We start from the raw sequence: 21,769 nt of genomic DNA, 5'->3' as shown, positions 1-21,769 counted from the left end.
AAGGGTTATCGCCTCATGACATGGTTCATGATACCGGTCAGGAGCCCACGTACACAGCAAGCCTACAATAAGAGCCATGCTGTCAAAAGGAAGGTTATAGAGCACACCATTGTCATCCTCAAGCAATGCTTCCACTGCCTGGTCTGTTCTGGTGGAGCCCTGCAGTACTTAGCTGAGCGGGAATCAAGGTTTGTGGTACAGATACAGCGTCCAAAATCCAGAGATCCAGAATCCGGACTCCAGACCGATTGGTAGCAGGGTCATCCGGAATCCGTAAAATGTTCCGGAATCCAGACCCTGCCGACCTCGAGGTGCTGCTGCTGCCCGGCCTCAGGCCTCGCCGCTCTGGCCTGGCCTCGCCGCCCCCCGACCTCTCGCCTCGCCGCCCCCCGACCTCAGGTCTCACCTCACCGCCGCTGCCCAACCTTGGGCCTCGCCTCGCCGCCGCTGCTTGACCTCGGGCCTCGCCGGACCACTCCTCATTGCTGCCTGACCTCGGACTACGCCGCACTGCCCCTCGCCGCGGCCCGACCTCAGGACCTCCTCGCCGGCCCGCCCGAACACCACCTCCGCGATGGGGCCGCCCGACCACTCCTCTTTGGGGGGGCCCCGCCCGACCAACTCTTCGGCAGCAGGGCCTGCCCGAACAACTCCTCTTCAGTGAGGGGGGCCCCGCCCGAATACCTTCATGGTGGCAGGTCTCCGCCTGACGACCTCATTGCCCGGTGACCCGAACAGCTCTTGGGCGTGCACCGCCCCCCCTTTCCAACGTTCCGAAATCCAGAAATACCCAAACCCCTGGGCTCAGGTGTTTCCGGATTCATGATGTCAGAAAGATGTTCCAAAATCTGGCAAAACGCAATATCCGGAACAGCCTTGGTCCTGAGGGTTCTGGATTTGGGACGCCGCACCTGTAGTAGGACGCATACAGCACAACCTGGCCATTATAAGGGAATAGCTTTTGCCGCCACCTATCAGGCGAGAACTGGACAAGGAGGAAGTGCAACAGAAAGTGAAGGAACAGGTAGAGGAAGGAGGCTATGACGTAGAGAACCCTTTTCTGCCCAAGCTCTATGTGATCAGATTATTCCTGAGAATTCCAGTAACCGCAACCACACCTTCCCATTCACCAACTGTCCCACACCTTACCTTTCCTACATTACTGACAATCACATTGTCCTCTTTCTAGCAACACAAAAATAATTTTATAAATTCAAATCATTAAATAATACATGCAAAATTAAGCTAATCACCCTTGTGCATTCCTTTAGTGCCTGTCTTCTTTGTGCCTTTGCCTATCCTAGTGCTCCTACAAGTTGGTTCCCCAGTGGCTGCAGCATGGGTGTTGGAAGGCTGCAATCTTTCAGTGGAGAAGACTGCAGATGGCCTTGCAGCACGACCTCGAGAGGCTCTGGGCCTAGAGGGCCGAGCTTCGGACTGCACCATCTTGGCCTGAGCTGCAGCAGTTTAGCTGGCTGGTTGACAGCTAACAACCAAAAAAAAACAAGGGCACTGGCAGAGTGCCAGGGGTGAGAGCAGGAATGCTGTTATCCTGAGAGAGGACAGCAGGTTCATGTTCCATGGAACCACTGTTACTTTCCTGGGGCAGCGCCTCAGCAATCCTGCTGATCTGTTGGACAACAGATTGATGGCAGCTGTAACACCCTGGAAGCCTCTTTGAACAGTGGTATCCAGAGTCACGATGGTAGTAGTCTGAGCTTGCAAGGCAGCCGTATGAGTTTCCACTGCAGCACTTAGATCTTTGATGGAAGTTGTTTGTGCTGCAATGGAAGCTATGACAAGGGCCATCAAATGCTGCAACATGGTGAGTTCCACAGGTGTGCTGAAGGAGGTGGACCACCCATTACATGTTGGAAAGGATGGGCTCCAAGGGCCCAAGTTTCGGCCTCAGTTGCTCCTGATTTTTTGGAGCAACTGGTGTAGAACGGAGTATCTTAGAAATTCAAATTCTCAGCATTTAGTTTGCTCCAGTTCTAGTCAGTTAGAACAGTTTCACTTTGGAACAGAATTTTTTTTTCAAAAGGGAGCGTGTCCGGCCACTTACGCCTGTTTTCAAAGTTTCGGCAGTGAAAACTTACTCCAAACTAACTTAGAATGGAGTAAGTGAAGATTTTTGTACGCTCGAAAAAACCTTGTCTACACTTTAGAAAATCAGGCGTAGGTTACAAATCAGGCGTAGGGAATGGGGGGGGGGGAGGGTTTAAAGGGAAGTTTACAAACATTAAACACTTCAGTTTTACAAATAAAGAGTCATCATCAATAATAAATGATAAAAACATCAATAAATCAACCAATAAATCAATCAAAAAAAATTAATAAGAAATAATTTTTTTTTTAAATCAATAAATAAAACATTTTCTACTTACCGACTGCAGCACCGGGAGCCCTCCAACAGCGTGCTGAGATGCCCCCCCCCCCCCCCCCCCCCCAGTGTGTCTCTGTCAGTGTCTCTATCTCTCTGTCTGTCTGTCTGTCTGTGTGTGTCTCTCACTCTCTGTCTGTCAGAGTCTGTGTTTCTGACAGCGAGGGGAGGGGGAGGAGGAGGGTAGAGGGAGAGAGGGGGGGAGGAGAAGGGGGAAGAAGGGGAAGGGGAGAGGAGGGGGGGGAAGAGGAGAAGGGGAAAGGGGAGAGGAGAAGGGGGGAGAAGGGGGAAGGGAGAGGGAAGGAGAAGGGGGGAGAAAGGAGAGGGGGAGAAGGGGGGAGAAAGGAGAGGGGGAGAAGGGGGGAAGGGAGGGAGGTCAGGTCGGGGGGAGGGGGCGGGGAGCGCGGGTCGGGTCCAGTCCGGGGGGGGGTCGGGTTGGTTCGGGTCCGGTCCGGGGGCGGGGGGGAAGCGGGAGTCGGGTCGGGGGGGTGGTGGGAGGGAGGTCGGGTCGGGAGGGAGGGAGGTCAGGTCGGGGGGGGGGGGGTGCTGTGTGGGAGCGCGGGTCGGGGGCGGGGGGGAAGCAGGAGTCTGGTCGGGTCGGGAGGAAGCAGGAGCTGGGCGTGGGAGGCAGCCTTAAGCACGCAGCCCCAGTGAAGCCATTCAGTCAGGGCTAGGGGCTACGTGCTTTGGGCCCCTCCCACACAGTTTTGGGCGCCTGGAGCTACTGCACATGCGTGCCCACTGTAGGACCTGTAGGGAGCTGGAGAATCTGTAAGTTTTTTTTTAGACGCACTTTGTGGCGCGAAAAACGGGCGTCCAGGTCGGGGCTGCCCCGTTCTAGGCGCGGCCTGAAACTTGGGCCCTAAGTTCTGTTCAAAGCCTTGTGCTGAGTTGGTGCCAGACTCCTCCATGCTCCTTGACATTGAGTGCAGGCTTTCCAGTCCACCGAGCATTTGGTTGTGTACACTCATCAGCCGCCTAATGTCAACTGGCCAATCGAAGTCCTCCTTTAGCCTCGCCTCTAAAATACATGCAGCGTCAGTCTCTGAACTGATGGCTGCGAGTATAAGATTGAGGGATGGTGTCTCTTCACCTTCACTGTCTTTTTCCTCTTCCTTCTCTGACTGGTAAGGTTCCAGTTCTTGGGTATCTGAAATGAAAAAGGAACAAGGGTTGGATTGTGATGAGGGGAGTTGAGAAAGTAAGTAGTGCGTGCTTACACCATCTGCAACTTGTGAATCAGAAGAGATTATGGATTCAGGGAGAAGTGTGAAGAGAGAAGGAGGATTAGGTATGCAGATACCCTGATCATTGATCCCTCCAATGCCACCAATGGTCACGGCCTCAGCGATGTCCCTTCCCATGATGGCAAGCACTGTCTCCTCTATGGGGGTGATAGCATGCAGGCGTGCTTGACCTCCTCCAGTTTTTTGCTGCTATATGCTGTTATGTGCCATCTTGCAAAAAAAGAGGGAAGAGTGTCAGTAATTGTTCTACAATATCTTTGGGTGATGTGGCTGTAACGATTGAATAGCTGCCAGTGTGTGAGAGTTGTGGATGCGAGGCTTGCCACAATGCTAAGTATATGAGGGTGAGGTAAACCATGAGTTGAGGGGTTGCGTACTGATTGAGATGGTTGGTAGGTGGATTGAGCAGTGGATGAGGCTAGTGGTGCAGTTAGTTACGATATGCCATTGAACTCCCTCACCTTGATAACTTTGTCAGATCATTAAATTTCTTCCTACACTGCATCCTTGTTCTTGGAGCAACATTCCTAGCACTGTCCTCCATCATTACTTGTTCCCACTGTTTCCAGTGCGTATATCTAGAGGGCCTCCTGCGAACGCACCCCGCCCTGTGGAAACAGGATGTCTCCCCTTCTCGCCACGTCTTCCACCAAAACCTCCAGAGCATTGCCAGAAAATCTTCTCTTGCATGCTCAGCCACTCCTCAAAGTATCGCAGCACAGATTCACTTTTCAAATGACTCCCACCACTGCAGCCACAATTCACCTCCCCTTTTAAAAGGCACAGGCTGCCTTTAAGTAGCGTGAGCCACTATCAGGCCCACTGCTGATGCATGCAGCCAGCATGGTCAGCACTGGCTGCAAGCAGCAATCATGTAAAGCAGCAGGCAGCAGCAATTTAACGTGTGTACCACGATCTCCACACCCATTTTCAGTCCTTATTCAATTTAACCCCCAATAGGTGCTATTTCATAATGAAAGTATATTTCCTTGTGATTGCAAAATCTGGCCACCCGGTTCCCACAAATCATTTTGAATGTTTTCTTTTAAAAAAAAAACTTTGTTTCCTCAGTCACCTGAACTTTCTAAACAAAATAAAAAAATAAAAAATTTAATATTTTACAATAATCTGATTACATTTACCCACTGAATTATATATTTTTTGTCTTCAATGTTTTCGTTAAAGTTCTGACCTGAACTTTTCAAAGTTATTTTAAGAAAAACTAGAGGACCAATTTCTAAGTTTTTATTCCAGTAAAATTTGTATTCAGATATTTTTTTAAAACAGAGCTCGAAATTCAGTGCATTTGCGCCTCCCATTAGCGCCCCCGAGGGGAGCTAGCGGAGTGCAAATGCCTTACCGCCCAGGCAACGACTCCTGCCGCATTAGGCGGGAATTTAGTGACGTCGCTACGGCTTTGCACCCGGAGATCGTGATGTCATCGCAGTGCGCATCGCCCTGTTATCTCCCTGGCCCCGAAATTCACTTTCGCCCCCTGCAGCAGCACTGGGCAAGGGAAGGGAAGGGCCCCTTGGACGCGGCACACTGTATAGCCCAGTTTGCAGTGCTGCTGAGGTGTCCGACCCATTAGCGCCCCAGGAAGGAAGTGGAGCACTTGGTTTAGCGCTCCACTTCCTTCCGGGGGTGATAACCTGAATTTCTGAAGAGGGCCGAGACTTCAGCGCCTAATGCTAAGTTTTGCGCCTCCTGACTGTTTCCACCCCCAAGCGGGGCGATACTGAATTTTACCCCCATAGACTATATATTATGTGTATATATGTGAACAAGATAGACTACTGATTACACAGTTGTAACTTTTCTTTTGTATTTAAATTTCAGAAAGTGCATGAAGGTCAGAGAGACAGTATTTTTCCTCATTGTAATTGAATTGACTTTTCAAACAAAAGCTGAAGTTCGAAGGAAACAACCTCTAATTATAAAAACATAAGAAATAGGAGCAGGAGTAGGCCATACAGCCCCTCAAGCCTGCTCCGCTATTCAATAAGATCATGGCTTAATTATCTCATCTGATTATCACTTACGTTAACAGTTAAAAAATATAAACATCCTAATTACTAACAACAATCAGATATAGAAACAGAAAGTGAACGACACACACACACCCATTCTTCATTTAATGTTTTCTTTGAATAAAGTACAAATAAATTGAGTTTTGAAAGCTCTAATTGCAACCAGTGTTTTATTGATGGTGTGTAATCAGAATGTTTACATTTTCTTATAGCTGTGAGAGAAACAGAGATACAGCGAGATACACATCTAGAAACCAATCGCAAAACAGCAAATTCAATCTTTATAGGGATCCCTTAGAAAGTCACAAACATTGCTGCTGAACTTGGGATTCCCTACCCCAGAGCGCTGTTAGGCCCATGCTGTGACCCTCTCCTCACTACTGACAGACCTCAGGAATTCACCCATGCGGCAAACATCACCCTCATCCTCTTCCCCGAGTTGTGCCACTTCGGGTTGCCTCTCCTCAATGATGCCAAACTAACCTTCCCCTCCCCCCAGTTCCCATCTGCGAAACTCCAGCAGTCTCACTGCAGTACTTTCAAACTCCAGGACCCTCATTCCACATCTAACAACCCCCAGGATCATTGTCCACTTCTACCAAAATGCAGGACTGCTCTCAATTGTAACTAAGCTCCATTTTCCATCTCCAGCATTGCTAAATACCAGATATCAACCTCCAGTTCTGCATCTTACATAACCTATTGTTGTGTATTCTTAACTTAAAAATTGTAAGGGATAAAAATTAAATACCTAGGTAAAGGAATATACTTAAACCTACTGGAATAATCTAAGACAATATAAAGATCACGTATTTACTGTTTTCACAGAATACTGGACAGAGTTATGAAATTCAGTTGCTGAAGCACCAATAAAAATCAGTGCATTTTTAAAAGATTGGAATTTGACTTATTTAGTCACTGATAATGTCCCCTACATGGAATAAGTAGCCCTATCATAAAAAAGTGACTTATCTGACTTGCTGTGAGCAACATCAAGGAAAATCTACTAGTACAATCTGAAAAAAAAAGTAAACCAGTAATTTTATGGTAAGCCTAGATTCCCAAAACAGTTTGAATCCTCATTAATGCATACTCAGTTCCCAGCATTTCTATCTTTCCATTAGGATTCTGTACTCACATCTGGATTTCTAAATTCTTGGATTGAATGTGATTGGTCCTTAGGAAATTTTTAAGTGCGTCATGATTGTGCTTCAATCAAAATGGGCTTATCAGGGTTTGACCTATTGCGCATTTGGTCTTAGAAGAAGTTGTGCTCATTTCAAATAATAAGCACACAGTTACAGGGGCAGTAAGTTTGAACTTAGTCAAAAGTATTAGCCAGATCTTTTTTATTATCTTACTTGAAGTGAAGCTTTGTAATGTGTTGAATCATGTTAATATTCATGTTCTATGTTCCTATGTCACTATTGCTCTTTCCATGACATGTACCAGTTATGCAAACTGGAATAATTATCTTTATCCCCATTTTACCTCTGTCGTTTTGGCCTCTTTCACCCCACTCATTTTTCACAAGCTTAGAGGGTAGAGACCCCGTATCAAAATTCTGTAATAGATGCCCAGGAAGTGCATGAGAATGTACTGGGGTGAATTTATCCTCTGAATTTGTCTTTTGCAATTGAGAAGTGCAAAACTTTCATGCACTAATGTTTGACTGGTGCCTCAGTTCAAGACTTGGGACTCACTGTCTGGAACTGGGACATCGCACTGTGCCTTATCCTTGTAATGCAGCAAATTAATAAACAACAGGACTGAATTGCTAAGGAGAATTCCCTTTTCTACATTTCCACCTAGTCTTTCACATAGATATTCTAACTTGACTTGTATTCCAGTCTTGCAGGACAATGGTTATTATTGCAGTGTACTGTAAAACTGCATTGGTGAACTGTACGTGTAAATTCAATTTGTTGAAATAGTTATTAATGAATTTTGCTCTGCAGTGTATTATGGGAGCCAATGGGAGATGGCAAAAAAGTAGCATCGCTGGCGGATAATCATGTTCTTCTTTGGGATTTACAAGAAAGCTCAAGCAAGGCAGTGGTAAGTAATTTTACAGTTTATCTTTATGATAATCTTATGTCTGCCTGCACCTTCTGTTGTTTTTTTCAGTAGAAATTCCTTTTCCACTTTTCTGCTGGAAACAGCCTTTATAAACTTCTCACACAGTAATTACACCTTTCTGCCAGTGGATCTGCTGTCGTGCCACCACTGCCAATAAGATATAATTATAGTATGATAAATTTACAGTGGCAGTTTCCATTATAAATGTAAACATAGGAATTTATATAATGCAAATACAAAATTAAGGACAGAATGTATGGAGGTTAAATTGGGCTACGTTCGGGTCATTTTTCAGGCACTATGTAGCCTCTCAAGGCCCCAAAAAGGCTGGCACAAAGCGTGCACACACTTCCAACCGGAAGTGCGCACCCCACCAACCGGAAGTGCACGCCCCACCATAAGGTAAGGACAAACAAGAGGTGTCCCATACCCATGCCTGAAACAGGCATTAAGCAAATACAAATAAGGAGCTCATGTCGACGACTTATCCATGAGGCCTCCTATTACAAGGCCGTCTTCATTGATGAGGTCCGAGGCCCATTATCCGGGCTTCTCAGACCTTACTATTTGTGCACGGGTAGATCGGAGGCCAGAGAGATTGGGGAGCAGTGGTGATCTGGAGTGGGGATGCGGCTGAGCAGCGGTGGCCGACGTCCTTTAAATGAGGTGTAGGGACGAGTGCTCCTGCTCCTTCCGGATCCATATTCAGATAAATATATTTCAAAAACTTACCTTGTAATAGCAGGACTGGTTTTCCAACACTGCCCAACTCGGGACAAACCAATCTTATAGTGGGCCTCAAACATGCATTAGGTCCTTTATTTGCATATGCAATGGGCCTAACGCATGTCGCAAACATTTTGTTTCTCTATATTGCTGGTGGCTTACTTCCGGCCGGAAATGCTCGTGTGCTTCCTGCCCACCATATTGGGGGCTTAGTAGTCCAGTTAATTCCAGAAAAATGGGCGATGTGCAACTTTTCCTATTATTAATTCGTATAGCTATACTTATAATGGAAATTGCCTTCGTAAACTTGTTATGTTATAATTATAAATACAAACTGTATATCCTTTTAGGTTAAGCTATTATGGTCAGAAAGAATACTTATCTCGTGACATTTTTGTGAAGCTACTTGTTAAGGTCGACAGGCAAAGCAGCTATATTCTCATGTAATATTGATGTGTTTTCAGTTTTCACAGCACACTCAAACAGTGCCAACAGTGCCAAATTATAATTAATTTTATTACAGTGGGTATCCTTTAACTGATGGAATTCCTCTCAGCTCGAAGAAAAAAAGTTAGTGTTCTCTCCAAGTCTACTACAGGTTAGCCTGTGAATCTTGTCCAAATTTATTAATCCATCCGCCAAGTATCCCCAATTTTTTGTTATCCTTAACACAATGCACGGAGACATCTAAACTTTCCTACAAACCTAACACTAGCTGCAGTAGCTGTGTCAGTAAGTCATAATTACTTTTCCCGATTTAAGAATCATAGAATCTTACAGCACAGAAGGCCATTCGGCCTATTGTGCCTGGCTCTTTGAAAAAGCTATCCAATTAGTCCCACGTCCCTGCTCTTTCCCCATAGCCCTGCATTTTATTTTCCTTTACAAGTATTTATCCAATGCCCTTTTGAAAGTTATTATTGAATGTGTTTCCATCACCCTTTCAGGCAGTGCATTCCAGATCATCATAATGTGCTGTGTGAAAACATTCTCATCTTCACTCTGCCAATTACCTTGAATCCTCTGGTTAATGACCCTTCTGTCAGTGGAAACAGTTTTTCTCCTTGTATATCAAAACCTCTCACAATTTTGAACACCTCTATTAAATCTCGCCATAATCGTCTCGCCTCGAAGGAGAGCAATCCAAGCTTCTCCAGTGTCTCCCCATAACTGAAGACCCTCATCACTGGTACCATTCTAGTAAATTTCTGCTACACCAGAATCTATTAATAAAATTGGTAAAATGCTCGAAGGATTTCTCACTAAGGGATTAAATATCAAGGTTCTCAAGATTCCTGATCATCGTTTCTACATACTGACCAACTTGCTGGGCAGTATTAACAGTAAATCTGTGGTTTAGTTAGAACTTCACTGAGGGCTCAAGTTTCGGACCCCCGCTAGAATGTCACACATCGGAGAGGCCCGCCTAATTTGTAGAACAGAAATTGCACCGAATACTTATCTCGCGATTCTCCGATATCTGTAGGCCCGTTTCCAGCTTGGCGCAGCAGGAGCTGCTGGGGGCAGAGCTACAGCCCTGCGCCAAAAACAGTGCCGGCAGCTGCACGCGTGCGCAGTCGCTCCTAGCCCTCCCAGCGCGTCCTGTCTCCGGGCAACGACCCTATCCCTGGCCGAACAGACATCGCCCCTATCCCGGGCCGAGTGGTCTGACTGCCCTTGCCTCTTCCACGGCAGCCCACCCGGCATCTCCTGGGGGCAGGCCCCGCCCGAACTCCTCCTCGGTGGTGGGGCATGCCCACCTGGCATCTCGCTGGGGGCAAGCCCCACCCGAAGTCCAAGGCAGCGGCCTACTAAGAAGTCCTTAGCGGCGGCGGGGCCCGCCTGACCGGCATCTCCTGGGGGGGGCCCCGTCCCAGTAGGCTGTTGGAGGGCTCCCGGTGCTGCAGTAGGTGAGTAGAAACTTTTAATTTTTTATTTATTTTTTTGATTGATTTATTGATTTATTTATCATTTATTATTGATGATGGCTCTTTATTTGTAAAAGTGAAGTGTTTAATGCTTGTAAACTTCCCTTGCCCCCCCCCCCCCCCCCCCCCCACTATCTCTTGCTCCCTGCGCCTGACTTATAAGTTTAGGCAAGGTTTTTCTGAGCGTACAAAAATCTACACTTACTCCATTCTAAGTTAGTTTGGAGTAAGTTTTCGCTGCCTAAACTTGCAAAGCAGGCGTAAGTGGCTGGTAACGCCCTCTTTTGGAAAAAAAAACTGTTCGAAAACAAAACTATTCTAACTCACTAGAATTGGAGCAAACTAAATGCCGAAAATTGCAATTACTTAGATGCTCCATTCTAAACTAGTTGCTCCAAAAAAATAGGAGCAACTCGAGCCGAAACTTGAGCCCATATATAAGTGTACAGCTACAAAAGTGAGGAGTTGGGAGTGGGAAAATGAAAAGCTGAATAAATAATACAAGGAGCAAAATAAATATAAAGTTTGTGGTGCTTTCTAGCAGATGGTATAATACTTTAAAGGAGACTTAAGCCTGTGGTTAAATGAGTCCAGCCTGACATCATTCATCTTTCTCTATTATCTTGCTGGGTTATTTTACGCTGTCTGACTTTTGCCTACTAAGAATTACAGGAGCATGACAATAAAGCTGATTGTTAATTCTGTACGTATGAAGCCATACAAATTTTTAAACCAATTTTACAAGCAAATATTGCCCAATTGTTCATAATTTAACAGTTTTTAACCAGTACAGAAAGTTGCTGATTTTGGCTGTAATTTCTGCATGCCATTACTTACTGAGAGCAGGTAACGACATAGTAAAATCATTTTAATGAATGTAACCAGCATAGTATCATGGTCAGAAATGGGAACGAGGGTCATAACTAACTTAATTGGATTCTGGAGCTTCACAAAATATCAGCATAATGATTGTGGAGTCTATGAAGTAAATTGATATGCTTTTATACCTATTTTCGACCACCATATAATTATATTTGCATCATACATTGAGAGTTTATAGCGGTAGCAGTAGGGGCAACAACAATAAAATGCTGCTTGCTGTAAATCCTGGTAAAAGCCCGATAACTTAAATGTCTTAAGCATAAGACCCTGGGCCAGTATGCAGACAAAATGTTTTTCACACGTGTTATTTGTTAGAACTGAGCACGTCAAAGACTGAAACTTTTGTGTGTTGAGGATTGTCATAATGACCCTTGATTGCCATAATGACTTCTGGCTGAGGCTGAACCAGATTGTTCACAACCTTGGTGTCATATTTGACCCTGAAATGAGCTTTCGACCACATATCCGCAGCATAACTATTTTCACCTTCGTAACATCGCCCGTCTCCGCCATTGCCACAGCTCATCCGCTGCTGAAGTACTCATCCATGTCTTTGTTACCTCAAGACTTGACTATTCCAAAGCACTCCTGGCTGGCTTCCCACATTGCTGCCCGTGTCCTAAATTGCATCAAGTCCTGCTCACCCATCACCTCTGTGCTCGTTGACATACATTGGCTTCCGGTTAAGCAACATCTCGATTTCAAAATTCTCATTCTTATTTTCAAATCCCTCTATGGCCTCTCCCCTCTCTATCTCTGTAATCTCCTCCACCCCCACAACCAACCCCCCCGCCCCCCCCCCCCCCGCCCGAGAAGAACTGCGCTCCTCTAATTCTGCTCTCTTGAGCATCCCTGATTATAATCACTCAACCATTGGTGGCCGTACCTTCTGTTGCCTAGGCCCCAAGCTCTGGAAGTTCCTGCCGAAACATCTCTACCTCTCTTTCCTCCTTCAAAACTCTCCTTAAAACCTACCTCTTTAACCAATCCCTGCTGCTTGGTGTCAAATCTTTACCTCATAATACTGCTGTGACATGCCATGGGATGTTTCACTACGCTAATATATAAATACAAGTTGTTGTTGTTCATGGGTTGGCAAAAAACACAGTGTAAAATTGTTGTTTATAGATTCCAAGATAGTTAGTTCATTTACCTGGTTCTTAAATTGTCAGTCTTCCTATTAACATTCCTATTTGTTTGCATAATGTATTTTAGCTTTCCAATTCTGCAACCTTAGAAGGAAAAGGTCAGTTGAAGTTTACTTCTGGACGATGGAGTCCTCACCACAATTGCACACAACTTGCCACAGCTAATGACACAGCTATTCGAGGCTGGGACACTAGGACCATGAGGTAAGCAGAAAGTAATTTGCATTCTATAGTTCCTCGTAGTTGGTGTATATTGAATGCATAATCTGAAAATGCTTGACATTTGAAAATTATTAAAATCCAGCCTGTAAAATTACTACCTTTAGGCATGTTCTTAGTTGGTCTTTATAGCTGAACAGTCTCTTTTGTAATTGTCTGTCATTATCAATATTGGGATCACTGTAGATGGGCGATCTTTCTGTACAGGTGTCCTTTAAGGCTGGTTTTACTGTACGTACAAATGTCTTATTCAGTGGTTAAAGGGGAATTTCTTAATGGGTACTCCATCAACCCATTTGTGTAATTTTGGTCCCACCTATGCTAGTCAGAGTAGAAATAGTAGGATAGCTAAGATGAATATGTGGCTTGAGGAGTGGTGCAGGAGGGAGGGATTCAAATTCCTGGGACATTGGAACCGGTTCTGGGGGAGGTGGGACCATTACAAACCGGACAGTCTGCACCTGGGCAGAACCGGAACCAATGTCCTAGGGAGAGTGTTTGCTAATGCTGTTGGGGAGGGGTTAAACTAATATGGCAGGGGGATGGGAACCTATGCAGGGAGACAGTGGGAAGTAAAATGGGGGCAGAAGCAAAAGATAGAAAGAAGAAAAGTAAAAGCGGAGGGCAGAGAAACCTAAGTCAAAAATCAAAAAGGATCACATTACAGCAAAATTCTAAAGGGACAAAGAGTGTTAAAAAGACAAGCCTGAAGGCTCTGTGCCTCAATACGAAGAGTATTCATAATAAGATGAACGAATTAACTGCGCAGGCAGCTATTAACGAATATGATATAATTGCGATTACAGAGACATGGCTCCAGGGTGACTAAGGCTGGGAACTCAACATCCAGGGATATTCAACATTCAGGAAGGATAGACAGAAAGGAAAAGGAAGTGGGGTAGCGTTGCTGGTTAAAGAGGAAATTAACACAATAATAAGGAAGGACATTAGCTTGAATGATGTGCAATCTGTATGGGTAGAGCTGCGGAATAACAAAGTGCAGAAAACGCTAGTGGGACTTGTGTACAGACTTCCAAACAGTAGTAGTGAGGTTGGGGACAGCATCAAACAAGAAATTAGAGATGCGTGCAATAAAGGTACAGCAGTTATCATGAGCGACTTTAATCTACATATAGATTGGGCTAACCAAACTGGTAGCAATATGGTGGAGGAGAATTTCCTAGAGTATTAGGGATGGTTTTCTAGACCAGTATGTTGAGGAACCAACTGGAGGGGTGGCCATCCTAGACTGGGTGATGTGTAATGAGAAAGGGCTAATTAGCAATCTTGGTGTGCGAGACCCCTTGGGGTAGAATATGGTAGAATTCTTTATTAAGATGGAAAGTGACACAGTTAATTCAGAGACTAAGGTCTTGAACTTAAAGAAAGGTAACTTTCATGGTATGAGACGTGAATTGGCTAGGATAGACTGGCATCCCTGTCTGGCATAAAAATAAAATGGGGAAGTTGGCTCAACCGTGGCTAACAAGGGAAATTAGGGATAGTGTTAAATCCAAGGAAGAGGCATATAAATTGGCCAGAAAAAGCAGCAAAGCTGAGGACGAGGAGAAATTTAGAATTCAGCAGAGGAGGACAAAGGGTTTAATTTGGAGGGGGAAAATAGAGTATGAGAGGAACATAAAAACTGACTGCAAAAGCTTCTATAGATATGTGAAGAGAAAAAGATTAGTGAAGACAAACATACGTCCCTTGCAGTCAGAATCAGGTGAATTTATAATTGGGAACAAAGAAATGGCAGACCAATTGAACAAATACTTTGGTTCTGTCTTCACGAAGGAAGACACAAATAACCTTCCGAAAATACCAGGGGACCGAGGGTCTAGCGAGAAGGAGGAACTGAAGGAAATCCTTATTAGTCAGGAAATTGTGTTAGGGAAATTGATGGGATTGAAGGCCAATAAATCCCCAGGGCCTGATAGTCTGCATCCCAGAGTACTTAAGGAAGTGGCCCTAGAAATAGTGAATGCATTGGTGATCATTTTCCAACAGTCTATCGACTCTGGATCAGTTCCTATGGACTGGAGGGTAGCTAATGTACCACCACTTCTTAAAAAAGGAGGGAGAGAGAAAACGGGGAATTATAGACCGGTTAGCCTGACATCGGTAGTGGGGAAAATGTTGGAATCAATTATTAAGGATAAAATAGCTGCGCATTTGGAAAGCAGTGACGAGATTGGTCCAAGTCAGCATGGATTTATGAAGTGGAAATCATGCTTGACAAATCTTCTAGAATTTTTTGAGGATGTAACAAGTAGAGTGGACAAGGGAGAACCAGTGGATGTGGTGTATTTGGACTTTCAAAAGGCTTTTGACAAGGTCCCACACAAGAGATTGGTGTGCAAAATTAAAGCACATGGTATTGGGGGTAATGTATTGACGTGGATAGAGAACTGGTTGGCAGACAGGAAGCGGAGAGTCAGGATAAACTGGTCCTTTTCAGAATGGCAGGCAGTGACTAGTGGGGTGCCGCAGGGCTCAGTGCTGAGACCCCAGCTATTTACAATATATATCAATGATTTTGATGAAGGAATTGAGAGTAATATCTCCAAGTTTGCAGATGACACTAAGCTGGGTGGCGGAGTGAGCTGTGAGGAGGATGTTAAGAGGCTGCAGGGTGACTTGGACAGGTTAGGGGAGTGGGCAAATGCATGGCAGATGCAGTATAATGTGGATAAATGTGAGGTTATCCACTTTGGGGGCAAAAACATGAAGGCAGAATATTATTTGAATGGCGGCAGATTAGGAAAAGGGGAGGTGCAACGAGACCTGGGTGTCATGATACATCAGTCATTGAAAGTTGGCATGCAGGTACAGCAGGTGGTGAAGAAGGCAAATGGTATGTTGGCCTTCATAGCTAGGGGATTTGAGTATAGGAGCGGGGAGGTCGTACTGCAGTTGTACAGGGCCTTGGTGAGGCCTCACCTGGAATATTGTGTTCAGTTTTGGTCTCCTAATCTGAGGAAGGACGTTCTTGCTATTGAGGGAGTGCAGCGAAGGTTCACCAGACTGATTCCCGGGATGGCAGGACTGACATGTGAGGAGAGACTGGATCGACTGGGCCTGTATTCACTCGAGTTTAGAAGAATGAGAGGGGATCTCTTAGAAACATATAAAATTCTGACGGGATTGGACAGGTTAGATGCAGAAAGAATGTTCCCGATGTTGGTGAAGTCCAGAACCAGGTGTCACAGTCTAAGGATAAGGGGTAAGCCATTTAGGACCGAGATGAGGAGAAACTTCTTCACTCAGAGAATTATGAACCTGTGGAATTCCCTGCCGCAGAGAGTTGTTGATGCCAGTTTGTTAGATATATTCAAGAGGGAGTTTGATATGGCTCTTCCGGCTAAAGGGATCAAGGGGTATGGAGAGAAAGCAGGAACTGGGTACTGAGGTGAATGATCAGCCATGATTTTATTGAATGGTGGTGCAGGCTCGAAGGGCCGAATGGCCTACTCCTGCACCTATTTTCTATGTTTCTATGTTTCTTCTTGACTCCGCCAACAATCTTTGGTCCCAGTTCCTGAAACCTTTCGGATTCTATAAGTACTTAGTCACATTTACATAATGTCAAAAAATGCTTTATACTTTTTTCAGGAAATTAAACAAGTTTGCGTAGATGTTGCAGTGCAGGAGCTGACTTAGCACCGACTTTACTCCTTCTGCACCTCGCTGGACAGCAAACTGCATCCATCCCATTCACCAAGTTCCATTCTAGGCCCTTCAGTCATTTCATACATGACAACAGTGACTGCGCTTCACAATTACTTAATTGGCTGAAAAGGCTTTGAGACACCCTGACACACTATATAAATGCAAGTTCTTTCTTTCAAAGGGTCTCATGCCAAGTCTCAACTGGGATCAGTTCCACTGAGGTACTTCAAGGGCATAAAATAAGGAATTTCTCATGGAACCCTTGATGTAGGGTTAGCAGGCAGAATTTAAAGGTCAGGGTCTCAGTCACTCTACCTATAAAATATTGAGGAATGTTAGAACCCTTCAGTGTAGGGGGAAAATAGATATTTCACTACTTGTACATTTTAAAAATGCACTACATATATATGAAATACTGTATACAAATTACGTAATATATTCTGTAGGCAAATGATATTAAGTACTGCCTATAAGTTATATATGATACCTTTTAATACACAATTTAATCTATTTTACATTCATTTATTTTAATGGACATTCCTTTTCTTCCGAAAGATCTAAAATTATGAAGACATTTTTCTAATACTGTAATCTAATATTTCAATTAATTAATTCATAATATCAATTAATAGAATTTTATCTATTTTACATTCAACTATTTTTAAGCAACATTTACTTCCAACAGTTGAATAAAATATACCATCACAATAACACACTTTGTGTCACATAGTATAGTACTTTTAAAAAAAAAAGCATTCTGACTTACTGTGAGCAACACAATGGCACATCCACTAGTTTGCACAATTTCTTTTGGATATATACCGTGAGATACATGAGGCTTATAAATATTTTCTTTTCATTGGCAATCGATGCCTTTGATATTGAACAGTTTGATTTGCTATGGCTTGGTGGCGAGGGGTGTCAGCAGCAGTATGGCCTGTGTAATAAGAGGGAATTAGCGGCAGTAGCAAAGACGAGGGAAGGAGCTTTGTCATCATGGTTGATGTCATTGAAATACATCAGCCTTGTAACAAAGCCCCATTGCTCTGGTGAATCCATCCAGCACAGAGCCTCCCCCCATAAAACACACACTCCCCTTCAATGAAATAAAGCTGCTGCCTGAAATAAATTCACTCTGAGTCGAACCCTAGTTTAAAAATTAGTCCAATGCTAACTGTAACAATCAGACCAATTGTATCCCCGAGCCCAATTTTTTTAAAGTATATTTAACTGGCAGTAATGCGCCACTAAAACTGGAACTGTGACAAAGTAAGAGGCAGGGGCAGCAAGACAAAATGGGTCAAATGCAAGATCAAAAGTAAACTTACTTGGGCTAGTTTGGGAGCATGTGGCAGGAAATCTACAATACCAGGCAGGAAAAGGATTTTTTTTACAAGATCCAACAGCCATTGAAAATAGCCAACTTTGAAACTCTTGCGAGAAGAATCTGTATTACAAGTACCCAGTGAGATAAGAACCAGGGCATAGTTTGAAAACATGCAAGCCCATTTTATCTCTGGCCCCAATGTTGAAATATATTGTCTTAAAAAATACTAAGTTAAGCTAATCTTTTCTCACCTTTCATGATTCATAATGTGATAAAAAACAGAATAACTGGTTATTCATCTCATGGCTATTGTTAGGACTTTGCTGGCACAGAATGGCCACTGTTATTATCTACAGTTACCGCATTTTCAAAGTAAGTCATTGTGTGAGATGTTTCAATATGATAAATGTACATGTCATCATTATTGTGATAAATCAGTGGCAAAAGTGATTATGACATGCTTCGCAAGGTCTTGTTACCGATTTAGGAAAATCCTAGAGAATGGCAAGGTTTGTGGAATTCACAATTTAAATACTGGAATGCAATTTCAGATTTTAAAATACACAATGATCACTTTAGATGATAACATTTTAAATGACAGTTTTAGAAACATATACAATTCTACAGCTTTTCACAATTCACAGTATTTTCACTATAAACTAGATAGTCCACTGACCATTTGAAATGCTCCAGAGAAGCACATTCAAAGGATATAATAATTATATCATGGAAAGAAAAATCTCTCATTCAATTATTCTATTGCAGGTAAAGTAATAAGTTACATTTATGCTGTACAGCATCTCTTTTTGACTATTGCAACTTTCAAATGTATACTTTTAGTTCTGAAACAAAAAACCTATTTATAACAAGAATCGCAAATCTGCATAGAATAATATATTGGGGGCGTTGAATACGAAAGCAAGGAAGTGCTGTTCAATTTGTGCAAGACATTGGTTATGTCACTGAAAGAGCATTGTGGGAAGTTCTGGGCAGCCCATTATAGGAAGGGTATTAAGAGTAATGAAAACAATGCAACAAAGTTTCAGTCAAGTCAGATGATGCCGGTAATACAAGTTTGTAGATGAAGATTTTTTTTAATGGGGCTTTTTTACTGTAACAGAAGGTTAAGTGGCACCTAAGAGATTTTGAAAATAATGAAAGCTTGCGAGATAGGAAATAGTGAGAAAAAAATCTGCTAGTTGGTGAACCAGTTACAAGGGGACATAAACCCAGAATTACTGTTGGAATAATGAAGGGGAAGTTATATTTTGTTTTCATAGAATCATAGAAAATTATGGCACAGAAGGCGGCTACAGCTTTCTTGCTCACTATCAACCACACGGCCAATGTTTGTATCATCTGCAAACTTCTTAATCATGCCCCCTACATTGAAGTCTAAATCATTGTTATACACCACAAAAAGCAAGCGATCCAGTATTAAGCCCTGCAGAACCCCACTGGAAACAGTCTTCCAGTAACAAAAACACCCATCGACCGTTACCCTTTGCTTCCTGCCTCTGAGCCAATGTTGGATCCAACTTGCCACTTTCCCTTGCTTTTACTTTGCTGACCAGTCTGCCATATGGAACCTTGTCAAAAGCCTTGCAAAAATCCATGTCGACTACATCAAACACACTACCCTGATCGACCTTCCTTGTTACCTCCTCAAAAGATTCAATCAAGTTAGTGAGACACGACCTTCCCTTAACAAATCTATGCTGACTGTTCTTGATTAATCCGTGCCTTTCTATCCCTCAAAAATGTTTCCAATCATTTTCTCACTACTGCGCTAAGACTGACTGGCCTGTAATTACTCAGTCTATCTCTTTCTCCCTTTTTAAACAATGGTACAATGTTAACAGTCCTCCAGTCCTCCGGCACCACATCTGTAGCCACAGGGGATTGGAAAATTATGGTCAGAGTCTCTGCTATTTCCTCCCTTGCTTCTCTTAACAGTATGGGATACATTTCAACTGGGCCTGGTGATTTATCTACCTTCAAAGATGCTAAACCCCTTAATATTTTCGCTTGTTTTCCACAAACCGGGTTATTAGATCTTGGAATGCTTTACTATAAATGTCCCATTAAAAAGGAAATCGGATAAGTGTTTGAAAATTAAATGAAAAAAGGATACGGGAAAGAGCAGGCAATAGGATTAGAGTAGATAGCTACAGTGGAAGAGCGAGCATCAGCACAAGCATTATGGGCCATAGCTTTCTTCAGTGCCTTAATTTCTCTGATCTTATAATAACAGAATTCTAATATTAGCAATATTATCTGAATAAAATTAAGAATTCTAAGCTAGTTACATTTCTGTGGTGTGAACTGCTACAATGCAGATGAATGGTAATTTATTGAAAAAATTGGACGTCTTTGCCCTTTTCTTTGTGAAATGGGACTCAATTTGTTTACCACTGTTAACCACTAGTCTTGCATCATCAGTTGATACATCCTGTGACTTTAACCACTGAATGAATTTTGGAGTCAATAAGCCATCCTCAACATAGCTTATTCTGCAGATTTGTCTTCTAAGAGTTATTTGCAATTCTCTTACATCTGCAAGTTGTGCTGCAGATGTTGATGCCAATACAAACCATTGTTTCTTCTTATCAAAGTCCAACCCAGCAATAAAAGTTGCATATGTGAATATTGTAAAAGGATTTAGGGTGTTGGTCTAAGCCTCAATAGATATCTCAGTCAAGCCTCAAAGGATGTGCTTTGACAACAGAACAGTCACCTTGGTTGAATATGTGATTAAAAGAGGCAAAGTATAGTGGAAAAATATACTTTTCTATATCAAGGGTAATGGTCACCATGCCATTCAAGCTATAATTTACTTGTACCATATATCAGCTCAAGGTGCCATTTCCATTTTCTTTACTTTTAATCCAAGTCTTTTGAAATTCCTAAATTAAGATATTGCAATGCGGTCAAATTAGGTAAATCATATCTTTGTGTATATGGGAGGTAAATACGAGACATTCACCTTTTTCATTTATAGGTTTGAAACTATTATTTTAAACTTTATGAACTATTTGAGGCCATTAGTTCAAACATTATTGTAAATAGTTATTAACTTTTGGATTTCAAAGCAAAAAGGGTTTAAAAAAAAACCCTTTTGCGCAAGGCTTATTTTTCTTTGCTGCCTCTATGATGAATTCTAAATGACAGTTTATATTTTAAAGACTGGGAAGCTGCCATTTTTACACTGTAGAATTATAAATTAGTTGGTAGGGTGATTTCTATGTGGGTAGAAACAATGCTGTACATGTTGCATCGAAGGTAAAGCTTTTTAAAAATGCTTTTCAGCTAAATATGCAGTTTAAAGGATTGCCATTAGTTCCATATGATCAAAACTCAGCTTTTTATTTTAATTCTGTCAACTATTAGCAACAAGTTTTAAAAAAAGGATTTATTTGTCTACCAGGAAAATTGGGACTCAAAATAAAATTCAGGTCTGGTTTCAAAAGGATTATGGTCTCTACCAACAGCTATTTAAATCACATTTAATTTCTCCAGTTGCAATTTTAGAAAATCAAAGACACTTCTATTGGCAATACCAACGTTTGCATAACCTAGTGCTTAAAGTATACCACGAAAAATTGATTTTTCTTGATCTCTGATTATGGATTTGATAAGGAGAGACTAGGTATTATACACACGTTGCCATGGAGACTGTTCTGTGCAGGCATCTTAAAGAAGCAGTTTTATCCTTTTAGCACATACACATTCATCATTTCAGCTGGGTGAAGGCTGCCTTATTTCAGTTACTGTTCTTGCGAAGGGAAGATGACTTGGGATTGAACTGCACTATCACTGGAGTCTCGAACAAAATAAATCAAACCTGCACCTGTCAACACCGTAAGTTTCAGCGGGATACCACATGTTTTTGTAATACTGCATTTTAGAACTCGAATGCAGAGTAATAAAATATTCAGGATTCAAGGCCGATTATGATCATGTAGATTTTCCATTCATTGGACAGCAGCAAGTTTTCTGCCAAAGTTAGTGAGAAAAGATTTCTCAATTTCGAATTTTTCCCTGTTTGTTAATACCAAAAATATGTAGATGTGCTATTCTCTGCAGTTTGGCATCATAGTTCTCACCTATCCACCTGAGGTTTTTTTT

At 42.8% G+C, this 21,769-nt stretch overlaps 2 protein-coding genes across 4 annotated transcripts in view; one reads left to right on the top strand and one right to left on the bottom strand.

Annotated features, from left to right (window-relative positions):
- rps7 (ribosomal protein S7) overlaps window positions 1-21,769 on the bottom strand; it is a 439,982-nt gene that overhangs the window by 256,299 nt on the left and 161,914 nt on the right. The window lies entirely within an intron of this gene.
- Window positions 1-21,769, top strand: part of eipr1 (EARP complex and GARP complex interacting protein 1) — an 85,021-nt gene that overhangs the window by 39,927 nt on the left and 23,325 nt on the right. For all 3 annotated transcript variants that reach the window (XM_070884939.1, XM_070884938.1, XM_070884940.1), the window contains 2 exons: window positions 7,619-7,718; window positions 12,491-12,627. In XM_070884939.1, the coding sequence (XP_070741040.1) occupies window positions 7,619-7,718; window positions 12,491-12,627 (237 nt within the window). The remainder of the gene's footprint in view (window positions 1-7,618; window positions 7,719-12,490; window positions 12,628-21,769) is intronic.

This window comes from Pristiophorus japonicus, chromosome 7 (genome assembly GCF_044704955.1).
Source record: "Pristiophorus japonicus isolate sPriJap1 chromosome 7, sPriJap1.hap1, whole genome shotgun sequence".
Lineage (NCBI taxonomy): Eukaryota > Metazoa > Chordata > Chondrichthyes > Pristiophoridae > Pristiophorus > Pristiophorus japonicus.
Note: the sequence above shows the minus strand (reverse complement) of the source record. Positions and strands in the feature narration are given on the sequence as shown.